General features: G+C 47.7%; 2 protein-coding genes across 4 annotated transcripts; one reads left to right on the plus strand and one right to left on the minus strand.

Annotated features, from left to right (window-relative positions):
• The first annotated feature begins 77 nt into the window (after positions 1 to 77).
• LOC131271906 (macoilin-2-like) lies at positions 78 to 8,848 on the plus strand. Of its 3 annotated transcripts, none has more exons than XM_058273477.1 (9): positions 78 to 133; positions 1,116 to 1,967; positions 4,092 to 4,236; positions 4,314 to 4,440; positions 4,517 to 4,643; positions 4,708 to 6,429; positions 6,564 to 6,855; positions 6,943 to 7,132; positions 7,268 to 8,848. In XM_058273477.1, the coding sequence occupies exons 2-9, from the start codon at positions 1,891 to 1,893 to the stop codon at positions 7,870 to 7,872; spliced, it is 3,285 nt and encodes a 1,094-aa protein (XP_058129460.1). In that variant the 5' UTR covers positions 78 to 133; positions 1,116 to 1,890; the 3' UTR covers positions 7,873 to 8,848. The 3 variants fall into 3 exon arrangements, with proteins under 3 accessions (XP_058129460.1, XP_058129462.1, XP_058129461.1); XM_058273479.1 differs by lacking the exon at positions 78 to 133 and adding an exon at positions 349 to 475 and having other exon boundaries at positions 1,592 to 1,967; XM_058273478.1 differs by lacking the exon at positions 78 to 133 and adding an exon at positions 394 to 475.
• A 2,036-nt stretch (positions 8,849 to 10,884) lies between these two features.
• LOC131271909 (NHL repeat-containing protein 2) lies at positions 10,885 to 13,588 on the minus strand. Its single transcript, XM_058273481.1, has 2 exons — positions 12,074 to 13,588; positions 10,885 to 11,965 (listed from the first exon to the last, which is right to left on the minus strand). The coding sequence occupies exons 1-2, from the start codon at positions 13,502 to 13,504 to the stop codon at positions 11,156 to 11,158; spliced, it is 2,241 nt and encodes a 746-aa protein (XP_058129464.1). The 5' UTR covers positions 13,505 to 13,588; the 3' UTR covers positions 10,885 to 11,155.
• Between the last annotated feature and the right edge of the window lie 61 nt (positions 13,589 to 13,649).

Genomic DNA, 13,649 nt, shown 5'->3' on the forward strand with positions numbered 1-13,649 from the left:
GATCCATACTGATCCAGCTCCGACTGCGGAACACTAGTGCGGAATGTGCTTCATCGTAGTTTCTTCGCAAAAAGATCGACCGCTCGACCACCGATCCGGGAATCGATTGCGAGTGTTGTTGTTGGGAAAATAGGTGACGAGATGCGTATTTATTAGCATTAGGTTTGTGCTCCGAGGTAGCTAAGAATGACGATCGAAAAGCATCTTGCAGTGTAGCGCTGCTTCATCCACAACAACCGACGAAGCGCAGGCAACATCGAAGCAGCTGCACCAGCAGTTTCGTTGTTCTCCTCCATTTACTTTCGTCGGTGGTGGGAAATTTTCCCTATCTACAACAGCTGGAAATTCGGGAAAAGGTGGAAGGTTCGCGCGTGGCATTCATAGTTCGGGGCTGTTGAATTTTCCCGAAGCAAGAGTTCAGTATTTAAGTTTCCAGCGAAGGAAAGGTCATATTCCTGTGCGAGCGTGTTATTAGGTAGGCTGTGAAGAACAAAAAAAAATCTCCCATCTGCTCTATTCCTGCTGGTTGGTCCAAATGGTGAACGATTTGTGTACAGCCAGAGAGCAGCAGAAAAATGCTATGATAAAAGATTGTGCGCAGAAAAGATTGTGCGTGCTCGCTCGATAGAGTTCTCCTGCCAACCGAACGGAAGCTGCTGCTCCAACACCGAAAACCGGAACAGCAAGCTGGGGCAACATTCTGGAGCACTAGCGCAAGATATGGTCGTTGCGGGATGCGTGATGTGATCCTATTTTTTTCTATTCCAGTTTGCTAGTTTCTAAGATGTGATCCTCCAAGTAATTCTAATTTCAGTAACTCAATTTCATTTGTTTAAAATCAATTGCCGAAAGATTTTTCGATAACTAAAAAGTATTTTCATATTCATTGGTTCAGTTTGCCAATCTAAACCATATTTCGTGGGTCAGGTGTTGGTCTCTTTTCTACACACAAACAAATTTCGGCCAAACAAACCACACCATACGACGAGGGTTTACAGATAGGACCATTTCGATCGGCTTGGCTCGAAATCTTTTGGCAACAAACGTGTCATACGGCACAAAAAGCGGCGATATGCATCTTTCATTACATTATGGTTGTTATGTACCCCACACAGAGAGCGAGATAAAAGCAGGAGGAAAAAGTGAACCCGAGCCACAACATCCAAGTGGTCCTATTCGTAGCGCGTGATGTTTCCAATGCACGGGAAAAGCAGCAGCAGCTAGTGAGAGCGAAAAGCAGTGCAGTGCGGTGATTTTTCGTACAGTTTTCACCACCGAGTGTCCCCAAGAGTGTGCATCCATCAGAACCAGCCGCGCAGCTATCACAACTTCGATAATCGTACGTGTGCCCGACGGCCGTACGTGTGCCCAAGGTGCATCGGTGAAATCGAGTGAAAGGAAAAATAAATCTACGGCAGAAGAAAAGATCGAAAATTCTATATTTAACGAAAGTAGTGGGCAAACAAGCCACAGAGTTAGAGAGCAAGAAAGGGGGAAGGCGAAGAAAAGGTGTTCACCGTGGCGGCAGTAGTTGTTGATGGTGGTGCTGTGATCATAGTCGTCTGTGACATCTCGTTTTTGCTGCTGTCAGTTTAGGTTGAAGTTTGGAAATTCGTGCGGGGTCGGACATCCGAAACATCCGCACCATATCAAAGCCCCGAAGGAAATCTGGAAAGAGTCAGCCCGAAACCCTTGGAAAGCTTTTGCTAGCCATAGTACCGTTTCCATTCGATAGTGGACAAAAGAAAACGTTCCCATCAGACGTAGGCCTCTTGCAGCATCCACGGGTCACCGCGAGGCTAGACACAGCCGCAGCACCGGACAGGAAGCGTGGAACGCAAGCGCTGCGGAACTGGCCAACCGGAAACCACCATCAAGCGGTGCGCTATCATGAAGAGGCGCAATGCCGACTGTGGCAAAATCCGACGGCCCATCAAGAAGAACAAAATAGCGGAACAGATTGGCAGGTAAGGGACAGGCAATCCTGCCGCCGGATTGCGGTATGGTGGTAAATTTTTAGCATTTTCCACCCTCCGGGTGCCAGGTGCTTCCGTATCATAGATTCAAGAAATGAGAAATGCTGGTTTATAGTTTGTTGTTACTTTGAAATTTCCCGATGCGCGGACTCGCTTTTTTCGTTTTTCCATTCCTCTGCCAACAGCAAATGTCCAGTAGGCGCCACTCGTTTGCCGAATGTCGATGTTCCCCGGTATGCTAAATCGATCCATTCCGTGAGACATAGGACAGATATGCTAGGAACCAAGTGTAGTGAGTGTTTTTCTTTCTCTAGAGGATTTAATTTCAATCCAATTCTAGATAAACGGAACAACATCACAGCATCCTAAACAGTTTTGCCTTCAGCTTGAAACAATCGAATGACATCAGTAGGCGCTCCGTTGCGTTCATCTGCCGCTCGCGTACGTCACGTAGGAACGCGAACGCAAACAATATGAGATTTAATAGCATAACGCCAGAATTCCGCGATGGTTCGCCGTCTTCCATCTCCTACGGTGCCAGCTACATCTGGGTCCGATGTAAACAAATGACACAAAACAGCTTAGCCCCACTCGCCGTCGTTAGTTTGACGCTCTAAGTCCACTCTAGAGACCGAAGACACAAACAACAAGAGCTACGATGGGGGGGCAGAGGGTAAGAAATGCGACAGAATTTTATAGCGCGTGCCCCACGAATACCAAGCCCAAACAAAAAATAAATTTGACCATCGCGCTTCAACCGGATGGGTGCCCGGTTTGATTTTGTAGACGAAAAATGTGCCTGCTCGATAATCGTGGGAGAATTTTTGGCCCGATACAATGATAATTGTAAAGATGAGATACAGCTCATTGTTGAAATGAGTACGATTGCGGTTGCAATCTTGTTTTGAAAGCTATGAGTTTTTTTTGACTTGGTCTTTAAAGATACCGAATGTTTTTCCTTGGTATGTCAAGAAATCGATGCACTTCATTCAAGCAAAAAATCTGGTTCCTAGGATTATAAGTTCTAAGACATTTAAGAAGTAAACGTGTCTTTCCTTGATGTTCATTGACCAAACTATTTATTTGCACTAGATAGGAATCCACTAATCTTTTTACTATTCAACTAAGAAAAAAACATACCTTATGGCACGTCTTCGCCAACATTTCACCTCCGGGGAAACTTGTTGCACACGCTACAGCTTTCCTTTATTATGCGCCATACGCGTAGTCAAATGGATGCTTTATCTCTTCAGTTTTAATTTTTCTGTTCTTCTTCGTGCAAATATTGAATGTGTCATCTGTTTTGCTGTGTATTTTTTTTGTTCATCGAATTGCATCCTTCCTGCTTTCTTCCTTCCCTGTGCGCAAGGCGCTTCCTTTGTGATGTAATTCATCCCGCCGCTTAACTCACCGGCTCGAACAGCTGTTGTCGGCGTCATCGTCAGTCGTGTCTTTATGCTACCGGTTCGTCGGATGAGTTTCATCCAGCTGCCATCAGATGACACGAAAGACGAGCGTCGTTCTGCGGGAAATTGGGAACGCCGCGGAAGGCGTCGATTAATTACCATTTATCGACGGTTGGTTTTCTCTTCCCCGGTTCTACTTCCTGCTATGCTGAGCTATGGACAGGTTGGGGTGTTTTTTTTTCGAGCTTTTATACCACGTTGTTGGTACCGCTCTCCAGTAGTAGATTTTCAATCGCGAAATATGGTTTGCTTCGAATAGTTCTTCTTCATTGCCAGTGAATCATTGTACCTCGTTCAATTTAGGAGAGCTTTCGAAAAGCTTCAACCATGACCAGAAATTGAAGAAACTCATTATTTGTGTAGTCTTGGTAGACGCAGCTTCGTCAGGGTCGATAGCCAACAAACGACTGTGCCTACCTGTCAGTACTCATAAAAAGTTAATGCATTGAACCTGTCGGCATTCGTTTATGAATTGGTTATGATTTCACAACCAATGTAATTATTTTGATTGCATGAATGTGTCTTGTAGTTTGTAAGTCCGATATTAAGTGCATCACAATTACGTCTTTTTAGTCTGAAGCATATATTATTTCTCATTATAAGTGCTTTTGTAATATAATGACTTTTGATTTATGGTTTTTCTTTTCAGCAACACACTGTTGTACTTTAAATTCCTGCTGCTATGGGTGTCCGTGATAACGGCCGACTTTTTGCTAGAATTCCGCTTCGAATTTTTGTGGCCGTTCTGGTTATTGCTACGTTCAGTATATGATTCCTTCAAGTATAAAGGTCTGGTAAGTGTCTCTCTGCCGCGTGTACCGATTTGTATGCAAAACTTACTTTTTATTCTACTGTGAATCTTCCATTGCAGGCATTCTCCGTGCTGTTCGTCTGTATAGCGATCACTTCCGATCTAGTATGTCTATTTTTCATCCCAGTGCAGTGGCTTTTCTTTGCTGCCAGCACCTACGTTTGGGTGCAGTACGTGTGGCATACAGGTTGGTTGCAATTTTTTCGGTCAGCCTACTTTGAATGTGATTCATTGCTTACTGTGTTGTGTTTTTGATTCTACAGACAAAGGCATCTGTTTGCCCACGATAATCCTCTGGATACTGTTCGTGTACCTAGAGGCGGCCATTCGATGGAAGGACAGTCGGAACATACCGCACCTTGATCTCTGCCGGCCGTTTGCAGCGCATTGGTAAGTAGCATGTACGCCCGTCGGAAACGCAACCACTGATCATCAATCTCTATCCTCCTTGCAGCATCGGCTATCCGGTGGTAACGCTTGGCTTCGGTTTCAAGAGCTACGTCGGCTACCGCATACGCCAGCGCAAGCAGCGCGAGGTGGCGAAGGACAATGACTTCTACATGCAGCTTTTGCAGGAAGCATTGCCGAAGGAGGAATCGATCCTGCTCGACCCAGCGGTGACCGACGGTATGGGTGTATGTACGCCCGAGCTACTCGGCTCGAAGGACATGGTACCGGTCGCGACGGCAGTTGCGGTTAGTAGTCTGAATAACAGTAGCAGTAGCACGACGAGCAGCCGGACCGACACCGGACAAAACCATCACCACCATCATAATAATAATCACAATCACAACCATCACCATCACAACCACCAACAACAGCAGCAACAACAACAGAGCCATAGTAAGAGTGCGCAAAGTTACAAAGCGTCGAGTAATGGCGACAGCACGGCCAGCCCGACGCAACAGCACGTGAATGGCCATGTAAGCAGTGGCAGCAGCTCGACGGTGATGGGAGGTGCGATGAACGGTGGTGTGAATCACCACCACGCGCCTCATTCAGGATCTCTTAAGCATCGGAAAAGTTTGGAGAAGGACGGCGGCAGTAGCAACAGTTCGGTGGTCAGTTCAGTGAACGGTGGCGGCAAGATGAACGGTAGCGGTGGAAGCTACTCCTACCACCAGGCTGTCACAGTGCAACAACAGGGCAGTGGAAATGCCGCCACTTCCACCACCACCACCACCACAACCAGCAACAACCAGAATACCGCCAGCGGTATCACCAACAGTACAAAAGACCACGGTGGTAGTGGCGGCAGCAATCACCTGGGTGGAGGAGCAGGTGGGAAGGAGCAAAAAGACGGCTTAGGAGGAGTGTCGAGCCAAATCGCGCACAATCGTAAGGAGGGTGACAAGGAAGTGCCCGGTAGCGGCAGCTCGTCGTCATCCTCGTCCTCATCGTCGTCGTCATCATCGGTGACAAATCGATCTAAAAGTCCCACCGAGACTGTTTCGCACGGTCCGGGATCGGCAGTGGGGAGTGGTAAATCGTCCGCTGGCAAGCAAAACGGCCATGTGCTTAACCATGACGTCGTGAACATTGAGAGCAGTATACCAGCGCCGAGCGAAGCGAAGAGTGGTGGCCGATCGGGAAGGAAGAATCGACTGAAGAAGGCGGCCGAGCAGAACCAAGCGAACCTATCGGCGATCGCCAAACTGTGCGCCACGCTTGCCCTTGCGTCCTCCGTGTCGACACTGACGACGTCCACCGCAACGTCCGGTGGTAGAGTTGGCGATACGACGACGCTTACGACGACCACAACCGGAACAACCTCGTCACCGTCATCAGCATCGTCGTCGACTAAAGACAATCATCAGCATAACAATGGCGACCAGACAAACAGCAACAGCAAGGGTGGCAACATAGCGGGCGATGGGGGCAGTTCGACGTGTTCCAATCAGCACGGGCCCAGTTCCGGATCGAACAAAACGATGGGAAGTGGAGGAGGAGGATTGTCCGGACAACAACAGCATCAACAGTCCGCTGTTACTGTAGTGGTACAGAAAGTGTGCGAATCCTGTCCACGGCTTGAAGTCGATCTGAAAAAGTTACGCGCAGAGCTCACGACGCACCGGCAGACGGAGAACGAGCTGAGACAGAAGTATGATTCGACTACGGGCAACCTTAAGGCGTGCCTGCAGGCCAAGCAAAAGGACTACGATGAACTACAGAGCAGGTGAGATTTGTATTAACATATTTGCAGTGAAGATAAGATGCAGACCAATTTGATAGAAATCTATACAAGAAGATGGTATTTCGAACATCCTTCGGACCGTTAAATGATTTCTGCCCCTTGTATGTCCTTACCAGGTATCAAGAGCTTAGCAACCAACGGCAGCAGGAGCGGCAGAGTTTACAAACGGTGGAGCGTCGACTCGGTGAAGAACGGCGCCATCGGCAATCGCTCGAGGCGCAGCTCAACAACGAGCGTAAGCACCGGAAGCAGGCGGAGGAAAAGGCGGCTCGGGCCGAGTGCGGCGAGGCGTGCAAGATGAAGAAAGAGCAAATGGAGCTGGAGATCGATAAGCTACAGCACGATGTGCTTGCCACGGAGGATGCGAAACACATGGCCGAGAAGCAGGCACGAAACTACGAGCAAGAGGTTGGACTATCCTTATTTATCCCTAATCAAACTAGACGATTTGCTTGACCGGTGCCATTTTCTTTAAACTTTTCTTACTTGCGAAAGATGCGAAAGATGGAAGTGCAAATGCGGAATCGGGAAGCCCAGCAGAACACGGAGGTGCTGATGAGTGCGCTGGCCGCGATGCAGGACAAGAACGCAACGCTGGAGAAGAACCTCTCCGCCGAAACGAGAGTTAAGCTGGACTTGTTCTCGGCCCTCGGCGGCACGAGGCGAGAGGTGGAAATTCTTACTTGTAAGTTACACTTGTCGAACCGGAACAAATCTGGTTTGTCCGGGAAAGGGTTAAGAAAGCAGACACATTTTAATGACTCATACGAGTATGTTATCTTAGCCAAAGTATGACTTTTTTCCCCTCTATTGTCTGCAGGTTCGCTACGATCGAAGGAAAAGGAAATTTTGGACCTGAATGCTAAAATCGTGCAACTGGTGGCTGTTATGCCGACGCTTACGAACGATGCGCTCTGTCTGGGTGGCCCCGGTTCCGGTACCGGTTCGGACGGTGTCTCCGGCGCATCGATGATGCGGCTGGCCGATGCACCACAACTGCTTCCACAACAGCCTATGGCCGGCGGACCTCTAAACGGGGTCAGCGGGGGTGGCGGCAACCAAGGCGGCGGCGGCGGCCCGCAACCGAATCCTATGGCGCACCGGGTGCTGAATGGGCCACCGATGATGAGTCAATTAGGTAGCCTCGGTGTGCTCACGTCCTCGATGACAACCCTGCCCTCCGTGTCGTCGGTACTGGCTGGACAGAATTCCGGGCCACCGCCTGGTTCCGTTGGCGTCAGTTTGGCATCGCTCGCTGCCGGTTCCGGGAATCCTTCCAGTGGTGGTGGTGGCAGCAGCCAAATAGTACAAATGCAAAGCTCCAATGCCGCCCCGAACGGCAGCAACTGTCCCTCTAATCTGGACCCGAACGCGACCGTCTACACGCCGAAGAACAACGGCATGGTGGGCGGTACTGAAGCCTGACCGCTTGAGCTGTCGTTTCTTCCGCCATGCAGCGTCTCCTTTGCGTCGCTCGCCTCGACCTCCTTGGCCTCGTTGGTGAGCCATGCAAGCGGCAGCGGTGGTGGCGGCAGCAACAGCAGCATTTGTACCAGCGGCTTCTCCGGCAGCTCTAGCAGCATCACCACGAACAGCCTCACCAGCGCCAGCGTGTCCAGTCTTGCTCAACAACTTAACGCACACCAGTCCTTGCTGTCCTCCGCGGGAGTGGGAACGATGGGAAGCAGTTTACTCTCATCGTCTCATCCCGGATCACTGCTGCTGTCCCATCACAACCATAACCATCAACCCCATCAACAGCAGCAGCAGCAGCAACAGTATCAGCATCTTCAGCAACACCTTCAGCAACATCGACAGCAACAGCATCCATCGAACGATCCGTTTGGTTAAACTTATCGTACTTGTATTTGCGGCCCGGAAATCCGGCCGGAAGCAACATGTTAATCAGGCTGTTTTGAAGTGCTTTTATTTAAGTTCCTCCTTTTGGTTGTTTTCTCTCTTTCTTTTTATTTTTCTCTCTCGCTCTCTCTCTTTTCTATATATCTTGGAAGCTCCCATTGCCATTATTATTTTGTCCAGCTTAGTTGAATGGCTAGAAGGCAGAATAGCAGCTCGACCGATCTCACTGAATGTAATCTCCTAGCGAAAAAAAACAAAATGTAGTTCATCAGCCACCCCTACACGAGCTACTACTAGAGGAGGATGGACGGCAATGATTCTTTTTCTGTCCTTTCCGTCAACTTTCTTTCTTTATTGGCATAGGATTGGCCTCCTGATACTCTCTTTACCATATTTTACTTCACAGCACGTTGGAGTAAGAATTTTCCGAATTTCACGTTCGGCCAGCTTCGGTAGTCGTTTGATAAACGATTACACAAAGCAGCGCAGCAGTACTTAATTATTATTATAAATCAGAGAATTATCATCCTTTTAACCGCTACCACTTGTTCTCTCTTAATATGGGTGTTCTATTTTTTTTAGAGCACCGTAAATCCCGCATAGATCCTTAGAAAATGCGACACGTTCTCGTGCGCCAGCTCCGTGAATATTTAAGAATGATTAGCATTAATTTGCGCGGATTGCAATGCCTGCTCTCAAATGGCTGATTCGTAAAAAGGAATCTATTCTTTTCGATAAGTAAAAATGAATTAACGTATTCTGAATTGAAGAGATCCTTCTCCTAGCCCTGTGTCGCTTGCTTGTAATTTATTTCTTTCTTACTCTCTTCGGTCACTCTTCTATTTTGAATGCGAAAATGTGATACATTGAACCGAGGTAGCCTGATTTTGACGTAAACAAATGGAAACTTGCCGTCTGAAGGATAACACACGAATATCCAACCACCACCTGTGTACAACCGATTCTGTTCGTAAATTCGAGCCCGCGTTTTACGTTAGTTTTACAAACCAGAGATATCCCTTTTTGGATTGAATGCCACCCGCGTGTGTGTGTACGGTGCTGGAGCCGTGAGGTTCAAGTGTGAAGAAATAAATGTGAAACGCATCTCCTTGACACCACACGCCCGTTTTATGCTCGTATTTATGCGTTTTTGTCCGCCTGCGCTAATTTTTGCCAACCCCTTCGGAAAGTCCTACGCACCTCGTCGATGCGAAGGAGGAAAAAAACGACGGGAAGGCGAAAAATGCAGACATAATGTTGTGATATTCATATTACTTACGCATATAGATATATACATACACACCCACATACACACGTACACACATGTATGAAATAAATACACAAATGTATTTTTTTTACAATTAATCGTAACTGTAGATTATTTAACATGTACTCACAAAACAAAACGAAACCTAGCTGTGGGGGGAGCGTTTGTAAGAAGTTGACGATCTTAAAAGATACCGAACTCTGGCACTAGCAACATCCTACGGGGCTTCTTGTAGGAGGTAGACCCAACTCCTAATGGTAATGCGGAAAGATTTAGTTTTATTTTTTATGTTTTCGCCCTTTTTTACGTTTTCAGTGTTTTGTTCGAAATTTTCTTTTTCGCTGCCACAATGAATGCTGCCGCAAGTACTGATACTTCCTAAGATTATATTAGTTTTTGGTGTCTAAAAAAAGCGACTCGTATCGTTTACAGTTAATTATGTAATATTCAAAATTCAATTTACATCATGCTGCTGAATTGGTTTCGCTCTGTTCACACAAAACCGAGTTGCTGTCGAAATAAAAAACACTTCAGAGTGATTGTAAAAGTCTAAACCAATTTAGGAACCGGAGAAAGCTGCACTGGCAAATCCGTTTCGTCGTTAAACATATGCACACTCGTGCTCACACTGAGAAGTGGCGTCTGGAACCATAAGCAACAAGCTTTGACATAAATATTCCCCCTTTAAAGCAGAAACGTGGTCACTGCGGATATGGAAGCGGATGGAAAAAGATCTTTGACACAATTAACGGTTGCACCACGTGGGGGGAGATTCGAAAGATGTATAAACAAAAACGAGACAAGAAGAAAACCGAAAACACACGTACCCGCGCAATGTAATGTATCATAAATTAAAACACAAGCTAAGTAACGTGGGAGAGAACAATAGAGAACATAAGAAAACAACACAACAAACAGATAAACACACACACAAGAACTACTAAGAACTATTGAGATTGGTATAAATGAATAAGAGAATTAAAGAACCTAGTGAACGACGAGAGTAACCGCACATGGTAATCACACGAAGAAGAATAAAGCAGCAGGTGATAATGCAAATTAAAATGGCAACAAGCAAGCAAACTATTGTTCGAAACACCGATTTATTTTGATGACAACTTTTTCTACTCTTGGGTTAATAGATCATAGAATGGTAAGTTTATCTTTTATATTATCTTGCCTGCTAACGAACCTCTTACTTATTCCGATGCATTATTTGCCAAACTGAATTTCCCCCAAACCAATTAGTGTCGAACTCCTTGTCAAAATTGAACCAAAATGTGTTTCTCCACCTTCTCCATTAGAATAATAAGTTATCGGTTGAATTTCTCTACCAATAGACATTTTTATTTATTTATAAAAACATATATAAAAATAACTGGGTTGACCCTGGTTAGTTCGTTTGCGATTGGAGGCTTTACTTTCGCCACTTGACTGTGTGCGCTGCATGAAACAAGTACGGCAGACGGTAGGTGGCCGGTCTACTAATTGATTGTCCACCAATAACATATTGCAATGCTGATAACATAATAAATGCTAATTCGATTCCTAGCGGCGTGCGTTAAAGTAGTTTCAGGCCGTCTAAAGTGCTGACTTAGATCGGGACAGATAAATCTTGATCGTTTCCGTTGCGAGGTAATTATCTAGTACCTCCGCGTCGTCTGTGCTGAAATTTACATCCAACCGTAGGGTGAACTCTTTCGGAAAGCAAACGTCACCTTCGCACAGATTTAGCTTAAAGTCGACACCGAGCAACGCGGATTCGCCGTTACCATTCGTTGGCAGATCATATTTCGGAAGCGTGACTTGTAGCTTAAGGCCTTGTTCAGGCGAAGGATCAATTGTGCCTTTCGTTCCTTCCTGGCAGACCCATTTGGTGGATGGAAGCTGGAGCGACCAGCGTTGCGGTGCACCTTCGGAAAATTTGGTAGCTGGTTCATGGAAATGGAATTCGAAGTTTAGATCCAGCGAATAGGCTGCACTCGCGGGCATCGTTATAACTCGCGAGGGCTTCAAAGATTGCAATGAGCGGTCCTCGGCACTGTCCATCTCTTCCGGTACGCGGAAGTAGAGCTCCATCGGACGGACGGTGTTGTCGGACAGATCGGCTACGAGCAACTCATGATTGTTCGTATCGGCTATGTAGAGATGCCGTCCGGACCGATCGAGACATAGTCCGGCCGGTTCGTTGAATCGTTTCGTTGATCCCTGTGAGTCGCGAAACTCGCATGTGACCGCGCAATTCGTTGTAGCGTCGATCTTTTTGATTTTGTGATTGTACGTGTCGGCGAAGTAGATACATCCGTCTTGCGGGTTGTAGGCCACACCAAGCGGATGTTGAAACTTGGCCGAGTACTGCTTACCGTCGACATCGCCAAAGGCAAACAGATCCTGGAGAATGAAAAACAAATTATGATAAGTAAAAGGAACAAAGTAGGCCCACGTCTTCAAAGGGGTTATCAAAAAAAGTCAGCGCTTACTATGCAACGTCCTACCTACCAATGGATTACGATCGCCACCGGCAACTGCCATAACTTTTCCATCGACCAAAGAAATCTTTCGAATTGCCGAACTTTCGCTGTCCGCTAGATAAACTTCCTTCACATCCCGATTGATCGCCAGGCCGGATGGTTGTGCAAAGGCAGCACTGTGCGGATACGAGGTGTTACGATTCTGCTCGTGGCCACTGCCTGCAATGGCCCAGCATGTCCCGGCGGGGTACTTCTTAAACTTCCACCAGATGGTCTCCTCCAGGAAGACGGCCCAAATCTGGTGGATGCCCGCCATGGCAATCAACAGCACATCCTTCAGCGGTGCCTTCGAGTCGTCCGCATGGAAAGACATGTCTAGATCTCGCGTCGAGTACACGGCAACGTCCCAGGGCGAGGAAATGGACTGGTCGCGACCACTCTTGCCGCCGGTACGATCGTTTCCTTGCACGCCATTTCCTACGACCGTGCTGACCTGCTGCGTGTCGAGATCGATTTTACGGATAGCATGGTTTTCGTTGTCGGCCACGAACACTACGCCGCATCCTTGGAAGGCCACACCCTGTGGGGCGTTAAAACGTGCCTGCTCGAAACTACCATCCACGAAGCCGCTCTGTTTACCGCCGATCTTGTAGCGAACCATCCCATCGGGCTGAATGATCAGGATACGATGGTTTCCGGAGTCTGATACGGCGTACAGCTCCTCCCCGTCGTTGTTGTCTTCTCGGACGCCTCGGGTTGGCAAAGAGCATGCGATTTTGCCAGGGAATTTTAGATTGGAGGCCATCGCTGCCGTGTTGGATAAATTCATCGGAAGCGAATCGTCCCGCAGCTCCCCCTTTTCCTTGTAAAACCGAATCGTGCTGCCTATGTAGAGCTTCAGATCCTCAAAGTTACCCTCACCCATGATCACGAACAGAGGGTTAGCGCGTGGCCCGAGAATCATGAGGGTGGGCCAGCACTGCACCCGCAGCTTCCGCCACATCGCCGACACATTGTCGTTGACGACGGGGTGGGAAATTTCGTACCGCTCCACCGCAGCGCGAATGTTTTTCGAGTCCTTTTCGTTTCGAAACTTAGCGCTATGCACGCCGACCACAACCAGTCCCTTTTCGATGGGGTACATATGCTCCAGGCGTTTCAGATTCGGTAGGATGTGCATGCAGTTGATGCAACAGTAGGTGAAAAAGTCCAGCACAACAACCTTCCCGCGCAGTGAACCCTGCAAGGTTAGCGGTTCCGTAACGTTAAACCAATCCAGTCCGTCGGGGAATTCGGCGGTCACACTCTTGCCCTCTCGGTCGGCCACTTTGAGGTAGTCTAGGACGAGCTTCTGCCGTTTGGCGGCATTGCTACCGACCGCAGCAACATCGTCCGCTAGCTGGTTGCTGTTGCTGGCCAAGACGTCCATCATGTCTTGACCCTCGGGTGATGAGCTCATTCTGGTACCTATTTTGCTGACAACAGACGGCAACGGACGGAGGAAAGTAGCACGATTATTGCACCAGGACTGTATGAGCCTTCGTGAGGAACCGATTGTTTTGATCGTTGACGTTTCTCTTTGGCAGCATCGGAATCCGTTCGCC

The sequence above is a fragment of the Anopheles coustani genome, chromosome 3 (assembly GCF_943734705.1).
Source record: "Anopheles coustani chromosome 3, idAnoCousDA_361_x.2, whole genome shotgun sequence".
Classification (NCBI taxonomy): domain Eukaryota; kingdom Metazoa; phylum Arthropoda; class Insecta; order Diptera; family Culicidae; genus Anopheles; species Anopheles coustani.

Coding starts and splice junctions, on each gene's coding strand:
- LOC131271909 (XM_058273481.1), bottom strand. CDS start 13,504: ATGAGCTCATCACCCGAGGGTCAAGACATGATGGACGTCTTGGCCAGC. Junction 11,966..12,073: donor GTGGCGATCGTAATCCATTG/GTAGGTAGGACG, acceptor TTCATTCTCCAG/GATCTGTTTGCCTTTGGCGA.
- LOC131271906 (XM_058273477.1), top strand. CDS start 1,891: ATGAAGAGGCGCAATGCCGACTGTGGCAAAATCCGACGGCCCATCAAG. Junction 6,856..6,942: donor CACGAAACTACGAGCAAGAG/GTTGGACTATCC, acceptor TACTTGCGAAAG/ATGCGAAAGATGGAAGTGCA. Junction 7,133..7,267: donor AGAGGTGGAAATTCTTACTT/GTAAGTTACACT, acceptor TATTGTCTGCAG/GTTCGCTACGATCGAAGGAA.